Below are 26,933 nucleotides of genomic sequence, written 5' to 3'. Positions count from 1 at the left end.
GTTCTTATTTTATCAATCTTCTGTAAAAATGGTGGTGTAAAAATGGAGTATTACAGATGGCAGACAGGAAAAAAGTAAATGCAGCCCGCGTGCCATTCAATCATTCATTCATTTATTTATTTTTTTACAAATGAACCTTCTATGCTTGTGTGACCTCATTGTCAACATTTGGTCATGGAAATATTTCTCCTTATAAATAAAATGTGTCACCCATAGATGGGTGAGCACAATAATATAAAATCAAGTTGTATTATTGCAAATATTGTCTTGCCCTCATTGAATTCTTTGTGTTCATTGATGTGCAAAGTAATAGAGTTGAATGAGACCGGCGGCCTCATGTACCAAGACTTGCGAAGCTTTCATAGTAAAACACGGCGTATGACCAAATCCAGAAAATTTTGCACAAAAAAAAAAATCTGTCTCAATCATGTTGGAGTGCCAGACCCCTCCCTGTCCACGCCGCTACATAAATAAGCAAATTAGTATAAACAGGGCTTGCGGGTGGGAATGATTACAATGCATTTTCAGATAAATACATTAGAAAGCCTTGAGTCACAAATGAAAAAAAAAGTTACGCTTGTAAACAAAGTCGAGGCCCGAAAAACTTTTATTTTTTTATTTTTTTATTTTTTATAACATTCTGTCCTCGGAAGTCAACAACAACATTCCGGGCATGTCGGCCGTTGCTGATGGTGGCTGAATGCCTATAATGAAAGGGCATCTGATTAAACTTAAATTTAATAAAATAACAAGCTCCGCCTGCATGCCATGGAGCACCGCACACGCCCAAGGTCATTTCACCCCTCGATACATCTAAACATGAGAGTAAAAAGGTGCGTAAACCACATTCTTGTGCGTACGCACCCTTCGGGACTCAAGTCCACGAAAGTAAAACATCATGTGAGGTACCAAAGGAAAACCCCCCTTTGAAAACCACATACCTGTAAGTTATACAACCATTTGCATTATGGGAACCTTACCCTGGGAAGGAGCTTAAGTAGGAACTTTATATGATTGTACCACAGTGATTCCCAAAATTGAATTAACTGTAATCTTGAATTTTGTTTAATGTAGCCCGTGTTTGAAGGCTTAGTACTTTAGAAAAGCCCATGAACCTGTGGGTATGGTGTGGGTTGAGTCTTGAGCACTTACAGTATCTTATGGATGGCCATTATAATGAGGATGTCATCTATAAAAACAGCTTTGAAGACAACTCATGACAAACTGTACATTCTGCTATCTGCTTTTCCACCAATGTATCCTAAAATACATCACTGTGACCTTTACAAACATGGTAGACTGGCCCTTCCTACACACCCACTGAGTCTCTTTCACAAATTGCTTACCCAAGTGAGTTTATCAAACTCACCAACCCAAGCTTCAAGACAACCTTTGGCCGAAAATCCTTTGCAGCAGCTAATGATGGAAAACACCTTCCAAGACACTCTCAAACTTACATCCCTGAGGTCACAGACTGCCTTTAAGAAGAAACTTAATGAGCACATAGTAGACTTCCCCTGCTCGTGCTGATGCTTCACTTTCATGCTTACATTCTCTCTCTCTCTCTCTCTCTCTCTCTCTCTCTCTCTCTCTCTCTCTCGCTTTCTCTCTCTCTATTTCTCTCTCTCTCTTTCGCTCTCTCTCACTCTTTCTTGCTCTTTCAATCTCTCTCTCTCTTTCTCTCTCTATTTCTCTCTTTCAATCTCTCTCTCTCTTTCTCTCTCTATTTCTCTCTTTCAATCTCTCTCTCTCTTTCTCTCTATGTCTCTCTCCCTCCCTCTCGCTTTCTCTCTTTCTCTCTCTTGCTCTCTCTCTCTCTCTCTATTTCTCTCTCTCACTCTTTCAATCTCTCTCTCTCTCTTTCTATTTTTCTCTCTATTTCTCTCTCTTTCTCTCTCTCTCCCTCTCGCTCTCTCCCCCCTCTCTATTTTTCTCTCTTTTTCTCTCTCTCTCTCTATTGCTCTCTCTCTAGTTCTCTCTCTTTCTCTCTCTCTCTTTCTTTATTTCTCTCTCTCTGTCTTTCTCTCCCTCTCTTTCTCTCTCTCTTTCTCGCTCTCTCGCTGTATTTCTCTCTCTTTCAATCTCTCTCTCTCACTCTCTTTCTATCTGTTTCTCTCTCTCTCTATTTCTCTCTCTCTCTCTCTCTCTCTCTGTCACATTGGATAGAAGGAGAGAAAGATCACTACAGTTAGCAAAATGTCTTTGAAGACAATCAGAGAAGTCCAGTTGATGTTAATGGAGAAATACAGAAAAAAAGGTCAGAAGGGACTGCAGTCTATCTATGCAGATCTAGAGAACACCTATGACAGGGTACCAAGAGAGGAACTGTGTGTGGTATCGCATGAGAAAGTTTGGAGCATCAGGACATGTTTGTGGGTAGAAGAGGTGAGGTGTGCTGTAGTTGTGACATGAGTTTAAGGTAGGGTTGCTAACTCCCTGAAAAATAAACAAGGGACACCTCATCGACAAGGACGGCCAACCTGATTGCTTCAACCTTGCTGGCGTGATTTTTTAAGCTTTTTTTTGTAGGTGAAACCATTTTTTTCATATTTTTGAATGATATGAACACATGTAAAAGTTGTTATCCAGAAATTTACTTTAATACAAAAAACTTACGAAAATAAATATCTCTCAAACAGAAACCTTTTCTACTCATTTTAAAGGGACACTTGACTCATTGAGCTATTTTCAACAGTAAATAGTTCATATTTTGTCCAGAATGAATTTGATAACTTCATTATTTTTCATGTACAAATATTTCTACTTGCTGTCGACTGAAGAGGACATCACCTGTGCTGAGGAAGTAGGTAACAACCAATCATGCCTCACCTATTTTCTGGGTTTGGTCAGCAAACTGAGAGCAGGAGGTCCTTGGAACTTTACCGTAAGTCCTCACATAAAGGTCACTGTTATTCATTAATTTCATTGACATTTTACGGACTATTTTTGACTCTCGCGGTATTACAGGACAAAGTACGTCCCTTGTCAACTCAATACGGGACGCGTACTTATAGGTCTAAATACGGAACGATCTCGTATTTCAAGGGACGGTTGGCAACCCTAGTTTAAGGTGGATGTGGGACTGCAGCAGAGATCAGCTAGCCTAAGCCCCTTCTTCTTTACAGTACTGATGGATTGTTGACAGATGAGGTTCGACAGCAATCCCCATGGATGACGTTTGCAGATGATAGTGTGTATCTGCAGTAAAAGCAGGAACAGGTGAAGGTATGTTTCGAAAGAAGTATTAAGATTAGCAGAAGCAAGACCAAATTATATGTGCATGAATAAGAGGGGCAAGTGTCAGGTGTTTTATGTGATAGAAGGATCTCTGCTAGGATGAATGAGAATGTTTATTAGACAATGGTAATGGCCATAATGTATGGATTGGAGGCAGTCGCACTGAAGATTCGAGGAAGCAGAGCTATAGGTTGCGGAAATGAAGATTTTTTGTTTTCTTTAGGAGTGAGCAGGTTCGCTGTGTTGGGGACAAAGTTAGAGAGATAGTGATAGATTGATAGGAGGGTGATTAGGATGGAGCTGCCAGGCAAGGGGTTGAGAGGAAGATAGAGTGGCGGAAAACATGAGGGCAGTACAGTAGCTATGGTTTCGTACTGGATAGTTGGGTAAACAAGAGCTCCCTCTCTAGAAAGATTAAGGTGAAGGTCTTGGCTATAAAACAATAAACAAGGATACAGTAGTTTGCTTGAATTTTGTTTTAAACTACTGGGGATAAATTACATGTAGGTCTAGGATGAATTAAAAAAAAAACTTTAAAATTAACCACACTGAGGTGACATAGTTCTCAATGAGACAAACACAAACATCAAAAGGCCTTTTGGAGGCATAGAGCGAGAGTTGAGGGATTATTTCTTATGTCTGTATGGATGCTTTACCTCCTGGTACTCAGACAAATGACTAACAACATGACCAATTTACATAGTCGAAGCAAGTGTGAGCGATGAAAATAGGCAGTGCATGGCAGTGACGTGCAGTGAGCTCTAGGTTTGGGTAGCCAGGCAGTTGCAAATTGAGACACGCACACCAATTACAAATTTGTTTGTCGGCAGGCGGGTGCACAACGTATCCTAGGGTGACCATATTTTCATTTTGAAAAAAAGAGGACACTCAGCCTGACCTCGAGATATGTGATACTCAGATATAAGATGCCAAACATTCAAAACATTTTAACATCCTCTGTATGGGTAGGAAAAAAAACAACATTACTCTTTTTTGAAGTCTTACATTTTTTGCTCTGCAATCTTTTATTTTTATTTTTTACTTTGAGCAGGGTTCGTACCCATCGCCTCTGGTGCGGCGGCTCAACGGTTGCCACTCAGCTAAAATTCTGGGCCACCGTCACAGCCAGTGCGTGGTCTGCCAGCCACGGTAAACGTTGCAGTGCACTCCGCCTCCCATTTGCCACACAACGAAAAACGAACAATTTCAAACCCGCCCGGACGCCCAGAAAGAATGTAATAAAATGAATATCTCCCTGTAAAACAGCCTAATTCCTCACAAAATCAAGCTAGCAATAGCAATGCCAAACATCATATAAAGTGAAACAGCCAGTTAATCAAAGCACATCCACAAAGTCCTTTTGCACCATTCTTTGTGAAAAGTACGAATAATTCTCTGTCCCTTACTTTGCTGAAAATCCGGCAGCTAAGGCGTTGATCTCCCAACCTTCAAAAGAAGGCGTTTTCCATTAAAAGAAAGGCATGAAAATAGTTTTATATTCTCCATTGGCGTCATCTTATCGCTGTACTGTGCACTAAGTATGTTTTTAATTCACAAATGCACTGTGCGAACGTACGTTCACATACAAATAATACAGCGACGTAAGAAGGCTGCGTAGCCATCTGCCAATTTGCGTAAAGGACTTTTCTACTGGGAAACTGACTACGCATCCACGAACACACATCGCTATGCGGACAGGGCTGGGAAAAGCACATTAGCCGTGTGCTTCAGGAGGATAATTTTTGCAGCATTCTTGCCTGCAGGCCAGACGAAGTAATGAGTCTTTTTTAATTGAGGTATAAAAATTACCAAACGTTGTCACGTAAATAATTAAAATAAATGTAAAAAAGCCAAACGGTTTCAACTTTCATTTCAGCCTGGGGTAAGCAGTGCCTACTTTGCTTGCTCTGACCACAAGTCACTGCTGCATGGTTAAAATGCAACTTTTGAATAGGGGCAAATTTGAGAGGAATATGGGGGAAAATAAAATGGAAGAGTAGACGTGAGTGGGGGAAACAAGTGGTGGTCACACGTACTCGCAAATATGAACTACTTGTTAAATTATTTTTAACAAGTAAAATTTTCCATTGGCACACATTGGAGTTGTTATCGCCCACAACAGTAAATGGACAAAGACAAATTGTTATCCTTATGTTGTCCTCCACAACATTCTCCTCACTTTAGCCATTATTTGTTTATGCAGAAAACCTGTTATGACCAGGATTCAGCAAGGGCATCTTAATATTCCAATCAGATTGATTTGTGTTCTACAGGTGCTCATTTGCTCTCTGCACCATTTAATGGCATAGTTAGAGAAAGAAAATACATTATGCAGATTTTCACCATTTACTTTTTAGATTAGATTGGATTTAGATCGTATAACAGGAGAATGTGTGCAATAATGTGCACATGGCTACACAGTTTGCGCCCTCATAGAGACGGTGACAGAGGCATCAAGCAAGCCAATTGGATTAAAGCAATATCTGAGGGAGACACCAGGGAATGGAATGAGCTGATTGGCTGGCAAGAAGAGCAGCACAGTCGAGATACAGGTGAACACAATCTGAAAATGAGAACTGAATAAAACCCTGCCAGTGCATTATTTTCATCATAATGAGAACCATTTGTTAACAATATGCAAGACTCCTACAGTGTGAAACAAAAAAATATGATCTTATTTGTGTGGCGACAATGGAATTTGGTAGCTTGGTAAGCAGATTTTTTTTTCCTAACTCCTGAAATACAAACAATAATTGTTAAAGCGCCACGGGGCCATCAATCATACTTATGATTAGGGGTGTGAATTGCCAAGTACGTGGCGATTCGGTTCGTATCACGATTCATAGGTCACAATTCGATTCGATACCGATTAATCCTGATGCGAATCTATAAATTGATTATTGCGTTTTTTAATTTTTTTAACTCAAATTTAAAAAATACAAATCAGTAAACTTGTACATCTACACTGTAAGATTTGCATGAAAATGTATTTATTTATCTGAAAATTCAGGCTTATATCTGAGCCACTGCATTTAACAAACAGGTAACAGTCTGTTTCATGTTTGAACAGCAATGCAATAAAATATTAAGGTTTAATGTTTCATTAATATAACATTCTTCCATGCTTAATGTGTGAATCCTAACCGTAGGAAGGCGTTTTGTTGAATATTTCCATAAAAAATGTATGTTTAAAAATCGATTCGGCCGCATATTGAATCGATTCGAGAATTGCGTGCTGTAATATCGCGATATATTGCCGAATCAATTTTTTCTAACACTTATGATTGTATGAGTCCACATTCACTTAGGCATGTAATGATTTTCATAATTGCTTTGTGATCAATAATACGTTCATATGATAATAGTTCCATCAATGCTGGCAACAGCAGGATTTTCAATGGAGCCTGCAAGAAACAATACGCTCAATAGCAAAAAGCAGTGAAATAGATGATTTATATAATAGCTATTTATGTACAACAGAGAAGACACTAGAAAATGATCACCTTCATTTTTAGATCAAGCCACTTGAAGGCAGTGCCTTTCTTCACTTGGTTCAAATTGAGGTTCAAATGAAATATTCAAACACTGACATAATGGTACTGTAAACTAAACAGTACTGTGGACCCAAAGTCAATTTTGATATTACACACACCATTTGTTCCACTTCATTTACCTTTCTGCCGGTTATTGGCATGCTAAACCATTTACATAACACCATAAACGTAATTATCCCCAAATGACTTTACTCCCCCGAAAACCACTTCAATATAACACCCACTGTTTATTAATTCTTGTAACATTTGCTATAGTCTGTTCCTTCAACAGCAATCTCTAATGATGTTAGAAGATTCATAATATTGCAGATGATGATGTCAGAGTTTAAATAGGTGCATGTTTTTGGACAAGGTGCTACCAGGTATTATTTGCTTCAAAATGTAGGGCCCAGTTTTCGTGCCCAGTCTAGCGCAAAGTGCATCCTAACTGTTTGCATGGGCAGAGTTTTATTTATTTTGGTATTTTGTTAGACTAGCCAGATAGATTTGCACTGTTGTGGGATGGAACGCAGCCGACTCCTGGCCAATCGAAGCGGTTCCCCTCTCTCTTTAAAATCATGGAGGTTGAGGAGCACACAGAGCTTGGCATTGCAAAAGCAGAAATTGACTCGCTAGTATGCGATTTGCGTGCTCAATGTGTGTTTATACAGTTAAACTCCAAAATCTCCCATGGATGATGTCATCGGCTGGGCATGTGATGTGGGCAATTGGAGACCGCCATGCACTCTCGATCATGCGCCCGTGTGCAATTTGTGTTTGATGACTCACATTTCGTTTTCATTGGCGAACAAAATGCAGCCATTCTATTTTCACTTCAATTTATTGCAACATCTTGAAATCATGACGTAGCATTCCTTTATTTATTGGATCGATATATGCTGCTGTATAGAATCAATGCAATTATTGGGTGAATGGCTAGTGCCAGTTGTGGTCCAAGACATTTATGTTGGCGTGAGCAAGAAATAATTTGGTTTAAAAAGTCACTTTGGCATTTGGATTAAAAAAATATATATATATTTCATATGTATCATAGATGCCTGGTTAGCGGACTGCTGTAAGAATTCTTTCTTCCTTTCTTTCTTTCTTGTTTTCTTTCCTTGCGGAAGTGCGTCAAGAGGGCTGGTTCATTAGTTGTGTGAACTCGAAGCATGAAGAGGAAGGGTGTCAGGAAGGACACTCCCTTTGGTCACACCAAGGGTGGATGCGTACAGTATTGTTTACTACATTATATACTGTACCACTTGTTCCTTTTGTTCTTCACACTCATCTAATAAGAAACACTTGAGTTGCATAATAACTTATTTCTACATTGTAAAGTGAATTTTTATGCTATTAAGAAAATGCAGTATGTTTTGAGTTTATCAGGGCAAATATACTGCTGGCGGAAAGTAGCAATAGTTGTTTGCAGATGTTTTTGGGGGGCTACACATCATTCAAGTGTTTCAAATGCACCTGTGGGAAATAAACTCTCTGCCTCAGATGGGTTCTTGTGGCCCCTCCCCACCTTTGACCCTCCCCCTCCAACCACCATGTGTATTTGATGTACCTGTATGTTTCAGTGAGTGTGACTTTGTGTTTAACTGTCTGTGACAAAGCAAGCAGTGTTTCAGGAAACTGACTGGACGAAGACCCGGTTGACAGTGTAGCTTGAATAAAGGAGCCGTGAGAGAGGGGGGACGTCGAGAGACAAAGTGAGAGACACAGACACTTTTCCCTACGGAGTCAGTCTGAGCGTGCCATCGGAGGAATTTAATTGGACACAGAAATGCTGAGGAGAAGGAGAAGCGTGTCATTTGGTGGTTTTGGATGGTATTGTATCTTTATCTTTTCATTATATTGATGGGTGCTTATTACACACGTTTTATTTTCAATGGACAGATTCGTTGTGGATTTCTATCAAGTGATGTTGCTGAAGTTTCGACGTGGTACGAGACTTTTGAGAAAAGGAAGGAAGGGCGGGTGGAGGTCTCATGCTGTTTCTGTTCGCGCTGTCTCCATTCAGGGGGCTTTTGCAATCAGCAGCGGCTTTTGTTTCTGCCTGCCTGCTGCAAGTTGTTTTATTGTTGCCCCACGTGACACATGACACATACATTGAATTTGACCAAACTATTAGCGTTCCTGTTCTACTGGTTAGATGATAATATTCCCTTGATGTAGTGCAGAACAAGCTCCTAATTTCTCCCAATTACGGTTGTAAGTGCTGACACATTGGAGTGGAGTGTTAGTGGGCAATATCCTTGCTGGCTTTCATGCCTTCACTGTAAGCATCTCACTGGAGCACTTTACCTCCCCAGATGGGTTGACAACCTGACATATAAGATGAAATGAGCTTGTCAAACCACAAACTCATACACAGCAAATCGCTCAGTGTTAAATTTCCAATGTTCGATCAACTATGCAGTAAGTAAGCAGTGTTATTTTAACACTGTCAGAGTAGATTTCTTTGAGTGTTGGGGTGGATGTCGGGTGTAACCTAAATAGCACTCACTACCTTCAGATTTACATTGACCACATTCTCATTTCCAGTGAAATTTCCCAGAGTAAAGTGTAGTCTGATTTAAATTTTTAACACTGACACTAGAGTGTAGAGTACTTTCAACACTACTCAGTGTTTACAAGTGATTTTGTGTGTATACAAGTGTGTAGATTTTTAACACTATACAGTGTTGGAGTTACACTGATTAAGTGTGGAAAAAAGTAACACTTTAAAAAGTGTCAGATTTACACATTCATGGGTGTGGACACATTTAAACACTTTTTTAGTGTTAGATTTAACACTCTCAGTGTTAATCTAACACTGCCGATTTTGCTGTGTACCCTATATGCATTACAGGGCTGTCAATATCGCTGAATTTGGATTTTAAATGGAGCCATTTTACTGCACTTATAAGCTCCATGGTAGCTGTTGAAGAACATAAATTGCATTTAAAACACTAACTGGCCATGGTAAAGAAAAGTCTAAATGAAATGAACGCGTGCCTGCATAGTTCTGGCTTTCCCTGTGTTGTATGAAAATGTGAACTGATGCATGAATTTATCATCACACAGTCACCCAATCTGATCTGCAATGAATATAGTGGAACATATGGATCAGATGCCAGTAAAAAGGGAATGGGACATTAAATGGCGTTGACAGGGCACCCGAGGGAATAACTGTGATGCTGAGATTAAGTTATAAATCTTCCTCTCTAACTCTTTAATATTCATGATCTTGGTCTCTCATGTTTCCATGTGGCCATAAAATGTGCTAAAAGCCAAGAACAGATCTGCTGCTTTTGAGAGAATTTTTAAGTAATTGTGATGATTAACTTTTTGTCTTTCATATTTTTTTTCAGGATCGACAAGTCCACTTTGTCAGCATTGAAAACCCGGTGAGTAAGTCTTTAAAGTGATCTGGTATATCCATAGCATTGTGGTTATCGCAAATCAGGCTAATTGCAGCAACATGCAACACATTTTATGGCTGCCATTAATTTTATTTGATTTTTTTGCAATTTTCCAAGGCTGGAAAATGAAACTTTTGCCTTAATAACTGATTGTCTTTTTCATAGTGAGATCAGATAATAGGCCAATAATTTAAATCCCTTAGAAGTGAGGATCATAGTAGGAAATTTTAGTGGCTTTGTGAAGTACATCAAAACAACAACACACGCTTGTGATCCGGTCTCATGAGAACTTTGGCTTTGGGGGAGATTCTTCTGATGTCTTTTGAACAACTTATTCTGTTTGTGGTTTGGAGCTTGTCAGCCGAAGCATACACGAGAGGGATCAGTAAAAAGCAGGAACTAACCAATAGATTGGACACTGTACTGTGGATGGATTGTCTGGTCAGGAACAATAGAGGCATAGTGAATCCATTGTTATAACATCACTCGGATACCACAATTTCAGTTCATCAGTTCACTGTCATGACAAAAATGTAGATTTGCATCTACTATAGCAAGCATTTGCATGCTTCATTTAATGTTCTTTGTGGGTGTCATGTGTGAGAAGCACCTCTTGTCTTGTGAAATTCAACTGCAAAGCCCAATAATGATGGTCGCCGTAGCAATGAGAGGGGAAAGTTGTATGTGTTTTTGTCTTTATCCATCCTAATTTTAATCTGTGTCCAGATTGTGCATCCCAGTATGTTCACACATACGCAGAACCGACTCTGACTGTATTACGCTCTGACTCAGCCTTGTTGCTAAACAATGTGTCATCAACTTGCTATTTGTGCCATAATTCAACTTCTCAAAGACTGCATCACAACTGATCCACTAGATTTAGTGCGTGTAAAATAACAACAGTAGCAAGAAAATGTATTTATTCCTGCTATATTTGCCAAAATATGTAGATGTATTCTTAATGAATCACTAATGTTGCAGGATTTTAATGGTATCAACCACAAGTTTTCAAATATAAAAATGTAGACACTGTAGAAAACTAGTGCACTGGAAATACCCGCGAGGGTCATTGATTTGTTAAGCTATATTTCAAAATCACACTTTGATGAATCCAAAACGTCAATACATGTTTGAAACATTACTTTCAATACAAAGCAGATGTGTTATTCACAATGGCGATTCTACCATATATCTTTATTATTATTATTATCAATATTATTACAAAGGAGCCATTTAATGCGCAAATTATGTGTTATCATGCCTTGTCTCGTAATTGTAATTTTTTCAGAGCATTTTTCTATAATGCACGTCTGTCTGATGTGGCACAGCATTGTCAGCCCAAAGTGTGGGACTGATTTATACCATTTCTATTGGCCTATGGCTTCAGTAATAATTCAGTTTTATGGGATCTGCCTAGCAACAAGTAGCCAGCCAAAAAGGTGGTGAGGCAAGATTCAGTTTTGTTGCTCCATCTTAGTGATGCACCTGATTATTATTATTTTTTAATCATAAGCCATTTGTGTTTTCTCTGTAATCTGCAATTCAAACTACAAACTCCAAATGTGATGTTGTGTAAATCATAAATAACTGATTTGCAAATCCTTTTCAAACTATATCCAGTTGAATACAGTACAAATACAATCTTTTTAATGTTTATACTTATTAATACTATTGGATAATGTGCTTGGGTCTGATGAGTCCACATTTTAAAGGGATACTCAACACTAAAACAACTTTTATTTGCTGATAAACTGTATAAACGGTTGTCTGCTAATGCTGTGTCCTGGTCATTATTTTGACATTTTAGGGCATGTTTGTTGAAATGTTGAATTTGGGGCAAAATCCGTCTGTGTGGCGCCATCTTCAGGTTAAACACTGGGATATTGGGATGCTGGGATTTAGTAGCATAGCATTTGGTTATTTTATTTAGCATAACTTGCCGTAATATAGAAATTATTGAGATCGTAGTAAAGCCCAACCCTCTCCCCATTTGCAAGCCCAACAGTCCTCCAGGCAACACACCCTTTGAGCGCCATTTTCAAATATTAGTTAGGGGTAGAGCAAGAGTCTGGTTGGGGAGGTGAGTTAAGCTTTAGATTGTTTTGGGGAATCATCGTGTCTTCAGAGCCGGAGAGGTTTTGCAGGAACATATACAGCCATCCATGCAACATCTTTTTCAGGGACATCTGCTTATTTCAGCAAAACAATAGCAATATGCTTTTTGCTGGTGTTACAACAGCGTGGCTTTGTCGTAACAGAGTGCGACTACTAGACTGGCCTGTCCAGACCTGTCTCCCAAAAGCTTCAACAATTTATATTCTCAGTTCCCAAATATGTATTGAAAAAGGAAAAGTAATTTAGTGCTTCTTCTTCTTCAAAGTTAAAAATTCAAAAACAAAGTTAATCAGTTTGACCAATAAATATCTAGTTTTGTAGTGTATTTAGTTGAATAAAAGTTTAAAAGGATCTTCAAATCATTGTATTCTCTGCTGTTTTAATTTACATTATACGCAGTCACTGGAATTGGGGTTTGTGCCATGATTGGAATAAGGTTTTTGCTTTAACCTTTCTAATATGTGTATTTATGGTTCATTGAAATGCATGTAAAATGAATGCTTTGGCATTCATATCAAAATATGCAAATGCACTGGTGGGAATAAGTGAGATTACTGTAGTTTTCCCGGTTTGCATAATAAAGTGGTTGGTGTGTCACCATTTATGTCACGTAAAATGTATTGTATGTTTCATGCGCGATGTCTTGGATACATACACGCTCGCACCTGTCTCTTTCACTCTCTGGTTAGGTGTCGTTAGACCGCTGGCTCTGGAGTGGCATTGAATATGAATGAGTGAGTCGTGACTCTTGCTTGAGGTGCATGTGCGCGCCCTTTTGATCTCGCCGTTTGATTAGGGAAAAGGGCTCTATGAAACAGGGAGAGCATAAAAGAAATGCTACGCTACCACTCAGGCAAGAATATAAATGTGTTTTATGAAATGCGTGTGTATGCTAGATGCTACTAGACAGATAGCTGGATAATAAACCACATGTAAAAGAGAACCTTGTGTGCCATCCCTCCTCTTGCTCCCACTGTTATTAATCCCGGCTGCTTTACTAGAAAGAGACCATCCCTCTACTTTGGGGTCTCATTAACAGCTGTATAATCAATTCTGTGTGCATGTAGCTTCGAACGGAGATGCATTAGCAAACACATGCATCTCTTTGTGGCTTTTGTCTTTGGGTAGTGCTGATGAATATTGCAAGTAGGGATTAAGGCAGAGAGGGGATGAAACACTGGCAGGTTTCGGCAGATCGCCGTTCTAATGTTGTGTGACGATGCCCCGCAAGCTATGGTGAGTAAATGCTGGCTGGCTCTCTTTTTCTATATATAAACATATTTTATTTTGAAATTATTGTAGGCCGTACTGATGACTAAGTATTGGTTTGTATTATTGTTTATTTGTAAGTGCATTCTGCAGTAAATTAAAAAGTATGACGTCAATACAAAGATAACAGAATTGTGTCATTGTTTTGAACTTAAAACACATAAAGCCATATAAAGTAACACTTTGCAGACTACATTTATAATCTAATATTTAGAATGTATAACTTGATCAAATTTTCATAAACCACACTTGTTGACATTGAGATAATTCTTAATGACATGGATTAAATGTTAATTACTGATTTAGTTTATTTACTTTTTACAAAAGATGTCCATCTTCCATCCAACAACCATTACTTCTGTTAATTTTGCTGTGGGGACGGTATTCTAATGGCCTATTTTGGATTATATTAAAATTGTTAGCGTATATGAGTATCAATGAGTCAACACATATACACTTACCACGTTAATATAATAATACATAATAATCTATAATTAGGGCTGTCAAGCGATTTTTTTAAAGCAATTTTTTTAACACGATTTTTTAATACGAATAAATCTCACAATTCTCTTCTTTTTATTTTCTACTTCTGCTTCTATTTTTTTTTCTTCAATGCTTGTAACAGATACTTGAATAAAATCTTGGAATTAATGTAAAATCATCAAATAAATAGTATATGTATCATCAAAGACTGTTCTAATAGCTTTCTTTGATCCTTGAATAAAATATGTCTCCTGTAAAATACAACTGTTAAACAAAACGATCAGAATGGACTTTTGCTCTGAAATTATATGCAAAAGGTCTACAATTAATATGATATTTGAATTTGTCTTAAATGACTTTAGAGTTATCCAACAAGCATTAAGCAAATAAATCAGAAAGTAAAACTACCGGTAACTATAGTTCATGTTTATTCATCTTCCCACCAGTAACTGAGTTGAGTTGACTTTAATGAATTTAAAAATTAATCTCCAGAGTTGACGCTTTCATTTTGAGTCCTAAATATAATATTTTAAGACTATGATTATGAGGTGTGCACATACATTTTGGTGACAATCAGTAATGTTTTTGTACGTTAAGTGACGTAATGTTTTAAGTCTACGAGGCATCCCACAACATGAATAGAATAAAAAATATTGCAATTATCTTTTCTCGTAATGGACTGGGCATGTATGTATGTATGCACAGTATGTATTTATGTTGTCTGCATTCGTCAGTCACTTTTGTAATAAATGTCTTTTTATTTCCCTTGTATGAATGAAGATTGTAAAACCTGATATGATTAGGTGTGACATCTAAATGATGGCAATATTTGACAACGCTAAATGGCGTTGACTTACCACATGCAACACATCATTTCACGGTGATGACAAAAATGTCCAATATGTCATTCTTTTGATATTTAATCAGTTTAAACCATTTTTTTCCCAGGGAATCAGATTCCATTAATATTCACATTTTCAATGTTCATACACACTGCCTAATAGAATGAAGGAAATTGAATTTGGAATCATGTGTTTTAATTTTTGAATCTTGTCAGTCAAAAACTAAAACGTGAGACATTGACGCAGATCAGCTTCGCACTGCAAGTAATTATGTAGATTGGACACATGAAGATGGATTATCTAATCATGAATAATAACTGATCGCTTCTTCATAATGCATCCGTAGCTGTACAGCACTCAGATGTCACATTTGTCTTGCCCAATATGATGTAGATGCTGCACATCATCCTTCCTGTCATGCCAGAGTTTGATGCTTAAAGGATGAATCACTCTCTCATTAGGTTATACATTTGCTGAAGTGGGATTTTGTATTGCATTTAGTCATCTATTTTATTGCACTTCAGCATGCATAGTCATGATTAGAGGGTTCCGGTTGAAACCAAATCAAGACAATGCAGAAGTGACTACTACAGTTGTATCTTTAAGCTAATGTTTTGTTTTGAAGTGACTAGTTCTTAAAAAACAAAACACTGTTCTGATTATTATCCCTCAAGGGGAAATCAAATCAATTCGCACTCTTGTTACATTTGTCCGAAAGGAAAAAAACGAATAAAACAAAACAAAACATTTTGTATTACACACCACTCAGAGAAAAGTTCAAGTAGAGTTCGCTCCATTGCACATCAGTCATTACAGATGAGCTGCTGCCACCCATCTCAGGATAACATACCACACTGTAGCTTTGTCCATCACAGTTACAAATTCAAGATTCTGATCAATGATCTGTTCCCTGCATGAGAAGATTCATTTCAATGTTTCAATTTTTTACAAACAGACCAGCAGGCCGGGCCACAGATTGTTTTATCCTCACATTGCAAATATTGCCTTACACTTTCCTCATTATGCATGCACTGCTAATTAGCTAACACTTGTCACACATTGTTTACACTCTCCTCAGGCCTGCATCAACTGAACTCTATTCCCGTCAGTTGAAACAAAACTGAAGCTCCCACTGGAGCATACTGATAGAAATTTATGAGCGTGTGTGGCCTTATCATCTGTGCTTTTCAAGAACAAGGATGCAGTGAGACGACGTTCGCGCCTATGTGAATTTTAATCAGGCTCTTTTTGTCGGATGCATCATTTTTGCATCTCAATTAGAATGTACAAGAATATAGAATGGTGAAAATAACCTGAAATTCACTATGACCTTCACAGGTTAAATTCATTTGACCTTGTCTAAACCTTTGAATGCATCTGGCCATATGATCATTTTTTTGCACAAATTGCTGTTCTTGAACAAGGATCTTAACAACAAAATTTCCATTTGTTTAATTCATAAATGCTATTTAGAATTGGGATTTAAACCTTCGCTCACTTTTTTCACTTGTGGGTATACAGTAAATAAGAGATCTGATGCTGAGATTTGTAGAGATTTGGGATTTTGGGTCCTGGAACTCTTTAAGTTTGCCATTGACTGGAGTCATGCTTTACTCAAAGAATGACAGAAAATGGACAAATGTCTTGATCGGTCCAAACAAATTTGTATGAATGTCTTGTTTTGCTTCAAATACAAAGACCTGTTTGCCGTCATCAGGGGCATCTGATAGAATTCAGCGCAAGCCCGCTGTCCGCACCGGGCTGAATTGCGCTCTCCGTCCATACCTGGCTGTCATGGAGGACTTATGAAATCATAACATATGCATTTACAGAATTTCACATTGGAGAGGCTGAAATCAAAGTGTGACTTTTCAAAATTTTAAAGGGATACTTGACTCATTAAGCCACTTTCAAAAGTAATTATTACAATAAATGTGATAACTTAATTATTTTTCATGAACAATTAATATCTTCAAAAACGAAATTTTCCACTTGTGGACTGAAGATGCACTCTAAAAACAGTTGGGTCAAAAATAACCCATGCAACTATAGGTCAAAAATGGACCGATCTGCTACTTGGGTCTATTTGACCCAACTTCGAGTCAAGAAATTGGTCTTTTATTGTAAAACAACTCATAAACATTGGTCAGATACTTTACTTGGGTCAAAAAATTTGGTCATTTTGTATAAAACAACCCAGAAAAATGGGTCAATTGACCCATAAAGAGGATCGGCCCATTTTTGATCCATAATTGGGTTACTTTTGACCCAACTGTTTTTAGAGTGTGACATCACCTGTGCTGAGGAAATAGGTAACGACCAATCATGACTCACCTGTTTTCTGGGTTTGGTCAGTAAATTGAGCCATGATTGGTCGTTACCAGTGTCTTCAGGATAAGTGATGTCATCTTTAGTCGTCAGCAAGTGGAAAAAAATGTATTTAAAGGTAGTCATGGGCTCCAGGTGGCAGAGTAGGAACGTCACTTACCTACGATGCAGGTTGGCGTTGGGTTTGCTTCCCCGCCTGGGATACCATGTTTGAATGTGTGCTTGTTTGTGTGAGTGAGTGCAAAAAATAAAAAATAAAGGTAATCATTGTTCATGAAAAAAAATGAAGTTATCACATTGATTATATTATATTCTTAATGTTGAAAAGTGGCTCAATGAATCATGTATATAATGGTTCCAAATCTTTCCACTTCCATTCAGTTTGTGTTCAATAAGCTTGCTCAAAAGAATGATAATCTACTGAATTTTTGTGTTCAGTAGACCTTTCATTATTTTGCTATTTCTGCTTCACCTAAACCAGCGTTTGACAGCGAGAGCATTATCACTTGGCCATAAAAGCTAGCATATTCCGAAAGAACCCCCCCGCCCCCAACTCTCTCTCCACACTTCTGAAATGATGCCTTTGATTTGATGAGTGGAGGAAGAGAATGTTTATTTTTTTGGAAAACATCTCACCTCAGTTTATCGTTACATATAGCATAGTTTTTTTGGGGGGTGGAATAATCGGGTGTGAATGTTATCTTCCTGGCCGCATCATGGAAAAGAGCAAATGTGCTGCTGCTATTTCTGGAGCATGGCATTTACTCTGCGTCCTGGCCCGCCTTGTATATTGCATGGAACGATGTCGGACTTATGGCCGCTGAACAAACACAGGACTACTGCTGTCAGGTTTACTCTAGCTGATAGTTTAATAAACTAAAGCCCATCATAGTAAGCAATAGTTTCTTACACAGACGCTGTGTGTAGTCTTAATGAGCTGTCGGCTGTATTACTTTCGTTTATTTAGAGCTATTGTGAAGACAGTGTACACATTGCCAGTGTTTGACTGCCAGGTGAAGCCAATATAAGAAGAGGAACACGACTGTAGAACACTGATATGGTTCAGTATCATAAAATGGAATTTAATAGCCATACTTAAACATATGCATCAGGGCAGACTCCTCTACCGAATATCAGAGGATTATTTAGTGTATAAAATGTATCTCCTAATGCACTTGTTGAGTACACGTGAGAAAGACGGGCAGTGAAAGAATGTGGTTTGTAGTTGCAGAGATAATTATTGAAGTATATGGGAAGTGGTAAAGCTCCACCCATCCTCGAACGTCCAAAGGGAGGATGTTGCATTTCCTCTTCTCTCACACCTTTTCTAAGAAACTGAAAACACTTTTGGGTTGACTTTGAATAGCTTTTTTTTTTTTTTTTTTGATAGGCAAGTCTCTCATGCAATGTTATATTGCACTGGTCATATAACACTGAAAAGCTATCACAGTGTTGTGCCTCTTGAGGCCCTCAGTGCACTAATAAACAGTTGGCTGAATAAAGGAGCTTTCACCACTAGAGGGTAGTGTTTACTAGTATTTTTCTTCCCACCTGTTGAGGTTAATATTTGTAGCAGCACTGCACAACCAAAACTGAACCATTTTAACTGTAAACTAGTAAACCCACTGAAATATGATTATTGTTTTAGGGACTGATTATGTATTATTTTAGTATTTATTTTGAAACTGTTTTGCTTCTCCAGCACAAATACAGTAAGCTCAAATATTTTGTCAAGATGACAGTACTTTCATCTAAAAATATAATTGTATCTTTATGGATTACAATTGCAAAATAAAAAGTAGTATTTTTTTGTTGTAAAAAGCTTCATCGAATGTAGCTATAGGGAGTTAAGTCTGTTGCCATGGCAGCAAGAAATGATGGTCTTCTCGTATGATTCATTTCCATGGTGATCGGTCAGTTGCAGCCAGACTCTCTTCAAACATGACCGTTGTAGGGACTGATTTGCAAATTCCATGTTTGTGATCCCTGTACATTTGCCATCTTGATGGATTTAATAAAGATTATATTCTCAAATTAGAAGTGTTTCAGGGCATGGTTTAGTCAACAATAGTGGTTTGATTTATTTTTGTTTATACGTTTGTCATAAAGAAATGTGCGGTAATTTTTTTTTTAGATGCAATCACAGTTAATTCTGCAGTCCAACAGTTTTCTCAGCACCCCAATTATTTGCATACCAATAATGCTGAAACACAAGATGCACAACATATACTGAGTCAAGTAAGGTTTATAAAATGAAAAAAAAGTTTGGGGGTTTTGATTAAGATATAATAAAAACACAATTGACACTTTCACATGCTCGAAAGGGGGTAGGAGGAAGTACAGACTTATCTAGTCCTCCCCCTTACATAAGATCCTACATTCTTTGGCAGGGATGTGAGGCGGAGGGGGCGTTGAAGAGAATCTTGCTAGCAGGTTATACACAATTTAATTTAGCTTTAAATATATCATTTTGGATGTCTTTTTTGGGGGTTTCCAAGCTTATCCAGTGTCGGTTCACGGGGGCAGCAGCTTTAGCAGGGAAGCCCGGATTTCACTCTCCCCACCCACTTCAACCAGCTCCTCCGATGGAATCCCAAGCCGTTCTCAAGCCAGCCCGAGAGACATAGTCTCTCCAGCGTGTCCTGGGTCGTCCCCGGGGCCTCTTGCCAGTGGGACATGCCCGGAACACCTCTACACTGAGGCGTCCTGGAGGCATCCTAATCAGATGCCCAAGCCACCTCAACTGGCTCCTCTCAATGTCGAGGAGCAGCGGCTCGACTCTTAGTCCCTCCCGGATGACCGACCGAGCTTCTCTAAGGGAGAGCCCGGACACCCTGCGGTGGAAACGCATTTCAGCCGCTTGTATCCAGGATCTTGTTCTTTCGGTCACGACCCACAGCACGTGACCAAAGGTGAGCGTAGGATCGGACGGTAAATCGAGAGCTTCGCTTTTTGACTCAGCTCCTTCGACACCACAACGGACTGATACAGAGTCCGCATCACTGCAGACGCTGCACCGATCCGCCTGTCGATCTCCTGCTCCATCCTGCCCTCACTCGTGAACAACACCCCAAGATACTTGAGCTCCACTTGGGGCAGGATCTCATCCCCGACACGGAGACGGCACTCCACCCTTTTCCTTAATTAGATATAGAAAACAGCTTTCCTCTGATTGGTAATTACCAATATGTGGGCATATTTTGGCCACCATGTCTTTTCATTGTTGAATTTGTTGAATTGTGGCTGACCACGGTGCACTTTGAGGCGGCCATGGCAGCACAACGACCTGGTCCCCTGGAGGAAATTTTTCTTCCTCCATTGGCTGCCCAATGAGCACTCTGAGACAGACTGACCAACACGAGGCTCCGATCGCGGGCTGTTTCTCAGCTATATTCTGATTCCAATTTTTTTAAATCCACCTCCATTGTAACACCCCGAGGCAACTCAGGCTGTGGCCATGTTATAAACTCATTTTGACCTACTGTATGTTTAGCATAAAACAGGGGGGTTATTACATGGAACCTTAATAGTTTTATGATGGAAAATCTTACAGAAAAAAAACAAAACAATCCAATATAACAGCATAAACATATTTGTGCCATGTGTCTTCTTTTATCCTAAACTGTACTGTACGATCACAGCAATTATGACAATACGTGTGCGCGTACGTGCAGTGATTCTTGTTGCTCTCAAGTCACATGAAAAACCATCTGCCTTTCAGTGTTTGACAAATATTTACTCTTTGCCTTGTGTCTGATGCTGCTTGCACTCAGACACAGAGGAGATGATAAGCGGACCATCTGGTCAGAGGGCTCACTGTTAAGGGCTCATAGAGAAGACACTCACCGATGCAGCGGCATCACTGAGAGGTGGCCTGGAGAGGGAGCAAACAGTATGCACATGTTGATGGTTGCATTTGTATAATATGCTTCAGTACACGTGCCTGCTCACATGCACAGCTTTATCACAGGAGGTGTATGAGGTGAGATGTTCAAAACACTTGCTTAAAGCTGCACGGTCAGTGATTGATTCTGTTTTTTACAAAACACAATTGCACAATCCGATGTTATTCAATACTAGAGATTGTTTTCCACATTTTTTTTTGCTTTCTCTTAGCCAAATGAGCTGACCTAACACTATTTTATTAATTATCATTACGTGTGAAAGTTGTCATAACATTATGGCAGGCCATTATGCAGGATAACAACTATTAGGGCATCATGATGTTGCATTAGAATTACCTGCGGATTATTTGCGTGATTTTGATCAATCGAGCATTACCTTTATTATTCACACTAAGCCAGTCCTTCTCAATTGTTTTTTGTTAAGCAAGGAAGAAGAAAATACTTCACAACCCCCCGCCAACTCTCTTGGTCGCTGCGACTATCAATATTATCATTTGTCTTTAAAATTGTTGTGAGTACACCTATGTAGAGGAGCTAATATTCCTTGTGCACTCTCAGACAATGAGAGCGCCACTGCCACCTACTGTAGTGGATGTGCAATTACACTTAATTATCGTTACAAAAACATGTTCCCTGGGTTCACACGGTCCCCCACTGACATTGCTTTTCCTATTTGAGAAGGACTGCTGAGCTAAAATTGGAAATGTGACTTTATGAAGCAACTACATTTTTAGAAAACTACAGTATGTGTTCTAATGTGGTTGTTAGCTATAGAATGTGACATACTGAGAGATCTAATACAATATTATTATATATATATATTTTTAAACTATGTTAGGGACGGTCTTTTTACAACCCCCCAAACTGTTCAAAATTCTTCTAAAAACGCTGTTGAACTTTCAACATACATTTTCAACGAAGAACGGAAGGAAATGGGGAAAATCCCAAATGTGAAAAAATACTGGGGTGGTATCTGTGAATATGCAAATCGGTGGGTGCTGAACTGTAAATATGCAGGGATTGAGTGTAGTTTTCAAGTTGTCATATAACCAATCACCACTAGATGGCAGACATTGCTTTCTTGCGCTGACACTGACTCCCGAAAACAAACGATGCAACCATGAATTCTGCTTTTTACCAGAAAATCCTGAGGGGGAATATTCAGCCATAAGTTAATGACCGCAAGCTGAATTCAAGTTTTGCACCAGGTCAGAAATCCAAAAGGCGCAAAAGTCAGTTAGAAGGATGTTCATTCTCGAAATCCTTCCAGTGTTGTTAAATGAAATTAATTCTGCAAGGAAGAGTGGGCCAATATGTCCACAGAGATGTGAAAGACCAATTGGCAGTTATATATAGTATATATATATATATATATTTAAAAAATGCTTGGTTTCGTTTGTTGCTGCTGAGGGTGGCCAAACCAGTTATTAGGTTTAGGAGGCAATCACTTTTTCCACACATGGGCTTTGTAGGTTTGGATTTTTGTTTTCTCCCTTAATGTTAAAAGCATTAATTTAAAAACGGCATGTTTGTGTTGTCGTTGACTATTTAAATTTGTTTGATGATGGGAACATGCAAGTAGAAGAAATCAGGAAGGGGGGAAACACTTTCACACCGCTATATATAGGAAACACCACAATGATTATATAATTAAAATTGAGTTTTCTTTGGGAGTCTTGCAGCACCTCTCTTTGTTTAGACTCTTTTTACACTTGCGCATGTGTGTCTATTTTATTTTCAATTACCAGCCTTCTTCATCTAAACTTGTTAAGGCCTCAATGTGTTGCCACTGGAAACAGAATAAAAGGTTCTTGCTGTGCTGTGTGACTGCTGTTTGGCGTACATTGGATACAACCTTGGTGCAAATTACAGTCTTTTTAGCATTAGTGAGAAAATAGGGTGGCTGTACAAGCTGGAAGAAATGAGAAAGAGAATGAAATGAGACTTTGTGTGGGCTAGAGCAGAGAAAGGGACGGTCAAAAGATGACAGATGAGACCAAGGACAGATAAGGCCGTGTTCACACTGCAGGCAGATTTGATGTGTTGATCAAATCCGTTTTTCAAGCTTCACTGTCCGCATTTGCAAGTGAGCAAATCCGATTTGTTATTGCTCTATCTGCAATATTTGTTGTGGTAATGACGCAAGGCCGACCCAAAATGAACTTTTACCAGTGTTGGTCCAAAGAAAATGAGGGGAGCACTCTGTCTTTATTTAACAATACTTTGTTTCAACAAAACTGCAAAGTGGTCGCCACTCATTTTGTATAAGGGTATTGTAAAAATTTGCACAATTTACAAATATATTCAAACTTTTCCAATATGCCTGTTTACAACATATGTAGCAGTAAACATATATTGGTGGTGTTTGCTCATTTGGATCATTTACTGTGGGTGAATGGTACTTTATTTATATAGCGCTTTTCCACCTTACAAGGCCCTCAAAGCATTTTACATTTTGACTACTCATTCGCCTACGTAGCATGAGTACCTTGCTTAAGGGTACTTCAACATGGTCACATTAGTCTGGGATTGAACCCACAACCTCAGGGCTGCAGGACGACCACTTTACAACTGAGCCATGCCGCCAGTATCTCTGTTCGTCTCTTGTCATCCCAGCAGACAGTGAGTATATATTAAAAAAGTGATGCTTTCATTTCGCGTTAACTTAGCGAAGTGAGCACACTGTACTCCAAATACAAAAATGGTGCATGCATAGAGTTCATTCTCATAGTTAGTAAAAAAAAAAAAAAGTACTGAAGAACAGTGTGAAAGAATGGTTGTTGCTGTGGTGCTCTGTGTTAGTCGGGTGAAACTGAAGCACTATAAAATGCAGGGGCCCGATACATTGTGCACCTCTAATGAGCTGGCTAAGGAACGACATCATGTCATCTCTTGCTTGTGCTGAGCAGGCTGCATTTTCAATTGGATCTAATTCTACAGATGTAACACATTGGACATTTTTTGTTGAGTATGTCTACTGTGGCTTCCATCTTGTTCTTCCTTTGTCTATTATTGTCATTTCAAAGGTTGGTTGACAGGATTGTGCTGCTTTGTTCGGCCCCGGTGTGTTGCACTGAAACTTGTGTAGGTTGTTTGGGTCACCGCCTCAGAATTTATGCCATCAGGGAAACAGAAGCAAATTTGAATTCAGTCATCATCAAGGGTCAGTTACCGCTGTCTTGACAACTACATCAATAACACGCACGCACACACACGCACGCACATTTGGGTTCAATAGAATACATAGATTGTTGTTGACGCATCTGCACAAAACACATTCGTATCAGCCTGGTATCTTGTCTTGCACAATTCTTATTTCGTGACATTTTTTCTGTTCAATCTGATGAGACAAGTGCAAACAAAGAGGAATAAGACCACGTATCCTCTTGGTCTACTTCATACAAGAAATGCCCAGATTAGAACAGAGTGAGCAGAATGCTTTAAACGCTTCACCAACACTAGATAACTGGACCAATTAGAAAGGTAATACATCATTTACGATAACTTTATGTCATTCCAGCAGACAGTGAGTTTGATGCTTTCATTGTTATCACTATGCATCAAGCTAGCGACCGGAAGTTAGAATGTGTGATACAACAAGAGATTTATTTTTAAATGTATTATACATGTGCTGAAAACACATGCAAAGACAGAACACAAAACACTCAAAAATACATTTTCCTTCCCTTGAAGTTGATATATTTTTGCAGCTCAAACATAGAAGAATCCTCTTCCCTACAGGGACTTTAAGTGTGTTTGTGTGTGCAAGTGTGTGCCATTGAATTTCCTGTGACCCTTTTACAAGCATGCCATTCATCTTTACATATGGAAGTGTTTGATAGATGTTGGAGCACCGTAGCACCAACCCTTCTCAACCGTCTTCTTTGTCTCTCTCTGCTTGGCACATCTGTAGCGTAATCACAGGAAGGATGTCCTTTTTGCCTCACTGTGATCAGGAATAAATCTTGATATAACTGAAGGGATATTCCTCTCCTGATTGCGTCTTTGTGTGACACACATACACACACACACACGACTTCCATCCTATACACACATAAGGCTAAGTTGGCTGGTTTTGCTCCAACAGATCTTAGCTTAAACCCAATTTCCTTACAAAAGAATAACTCATCCCAGGTGCTCAGCCTTGCCTGTTTGGCCTGAACATTGTTACAGAGAAGATGATCACTTATGACCACAGCCAATGGGGGTGCTAGAAAGTTTACCTGGGTTGGCGAAGGGGTGGCAGGATCTTCAGTTTGGGGTGGAGGTTTGACTTGGGCTTTTTTTCATGCTACTTTAGAGCTGATAGAAATTTGGAATGATGCTCTGGTAGGTCGAGAGAGTTCCGCTGTCACTATCGCCATACAGTAGGTAAACTCACGTTTAGGCTACTAGCATCTCCCATTTTTCAAAATATCATTTAGTGTAGCCAGGCAGCAAGTCTCTGTGTAAGGCCTCATTAAACACCAAATACCTACTGTAAAAAATACTCCTAATTACATTTAAGAAAATTTGTTACACTTGACAGACCTCTTGAACATATGAAACAGAGAGTAACCACAAATAAATTATACCATACCCGACTTTATGTGGTCAGACTGGGATAGTAAAAGTAGTATGCACTTGATGTTTTTCCTTAATTGGTGGCACGTACTATGGAACCATTTTCTTCTGTAAAAGGGGTGGGCTGGGGAAGAGTGGTAATGAATTGGAATATGAATATAATATCAGGAACATCTATAATAACAAAACAAAAAAATGTAAACCCTGTGAGATTTATCCATACCTGCTGAGTTATCCATCCATCCATAGAAAGGGTGGCTAAGGATTACATGATAGGTTCACTCTTGTTTTTCATGTCAATAAAAATGTAAAATAAAATAATATCCAAATATCCAGGTCAATAAACTGAAAAGTATACAAGTATTCACTTTTATGAAGATGACAGATACCTTTCGGTTTTATTTTACTCAATTTAACGTGGAAAATCTCAATTAAATCAAACTGTTTCTATCAATTGACAATCACTTCCAGTCTGATCCAGTTAAAAACAAGAACAATATGGGGGTTTAAAACGTAAATTCCAGAAGGGAAAAGTGAATATATATTTTAAAAACTGGCTGTGCAGGGCATGTCACAGACAGACAACATGATTGTGTTGGTGATGGTCACTCAGTGATCACTATACCACAAAACTTGTCAAAAGCAGTAAAAAGAGTAGGACCCAAATGCCAAACTAAAAAGCAAAAGGACAGCTAAAAAACAACAACACTTCTTTAATAAACAAGCAGGATTTGGTACACGGGTAGGCAAGCAGAGAAGACAATAGTATCTAAAACATGAGGCAAAAGGCAAGGGCTATAATCAAAAAAGGGTCAAGGAGTCACTGACATGACACAAGGAATGCTGGAACGCGATGGCAAGGTACAACTAGGGCTAATGAGGCTCAGGTGAGGGAAGACACACTCGAGAGCAGGGGGGCACAAGACGGGGGGAACAGATTGGGAATGGACATGCAAGAAACATAAAAACAGTAAAGGTCTTCCAAAGCTTTTCCCACAACTCAACTCCCCTCTGTGCGGGTGAGTGTTGCCATTTTTGAAGGAGGGAGTTTGGTCCTTGACCGCGGGATTGCCACTGGTTGCATCTCAATTGCTCTCCTTTACAATTGCTATCCATGATGATAAGCCCCGCTTTTTCTACGATGGAAAACGTCGCGTAAAACCAGCACACTGCCCCCACAAGAACATGTTATTCTATCGGTGCAGCATTCAAACATAGCACTCTTCTTGTATTCTTCGCAATCTGGCCCTA

The 26,933-nt window shown here is 38.9% G+C and overlaps 1 protein-coding gene across 1 annotated transcript in view; it reads left to right on the top strand.

Annotated features, from left to right (window-relative positions):
• The window catches only part of rap1gap2a (RAP1 GTPase activating protein 2a), a 99,987-nt gene that overhangs the window by 5,604 nt on the left and 67,450 nt on the right, over positions 1 to 26,933 (top strand). Inside the window, exon 2 of the mRNA XM_077565282.1 lies at positions 10,127 to 10,162. Coding sequence (XP_077421408.1) covers positions 10,127 to 10,162 — 36 coding nt within the window. The remainder of the gene's footprint in view (positions 1 to 10,126; positions 10,163 to 26,933) is intronic.

Source organism: Vanacampus margaritifer, chromosome 5 (assembly GCF_051991255.1).
Source record: "Vanacampus margaritifer isolate UIUO_Vmar chromosome 5, RoL_Vmar_1.0, whole genome shotgun sequence".
NCBI classification, from domain to species: domain Eukaryota; kingdom Metazoa; phylum Chordata; class Actinopteri; order Syngnathiformes; family Syngnathidae; genus Vanacampus; species Vanacampus margaritifer.
The sequence above is the reverse complement of the archived record's forward strand: the minus strand, read 5'-3'. Positions and strand labels throughout refer to the sequence as shown.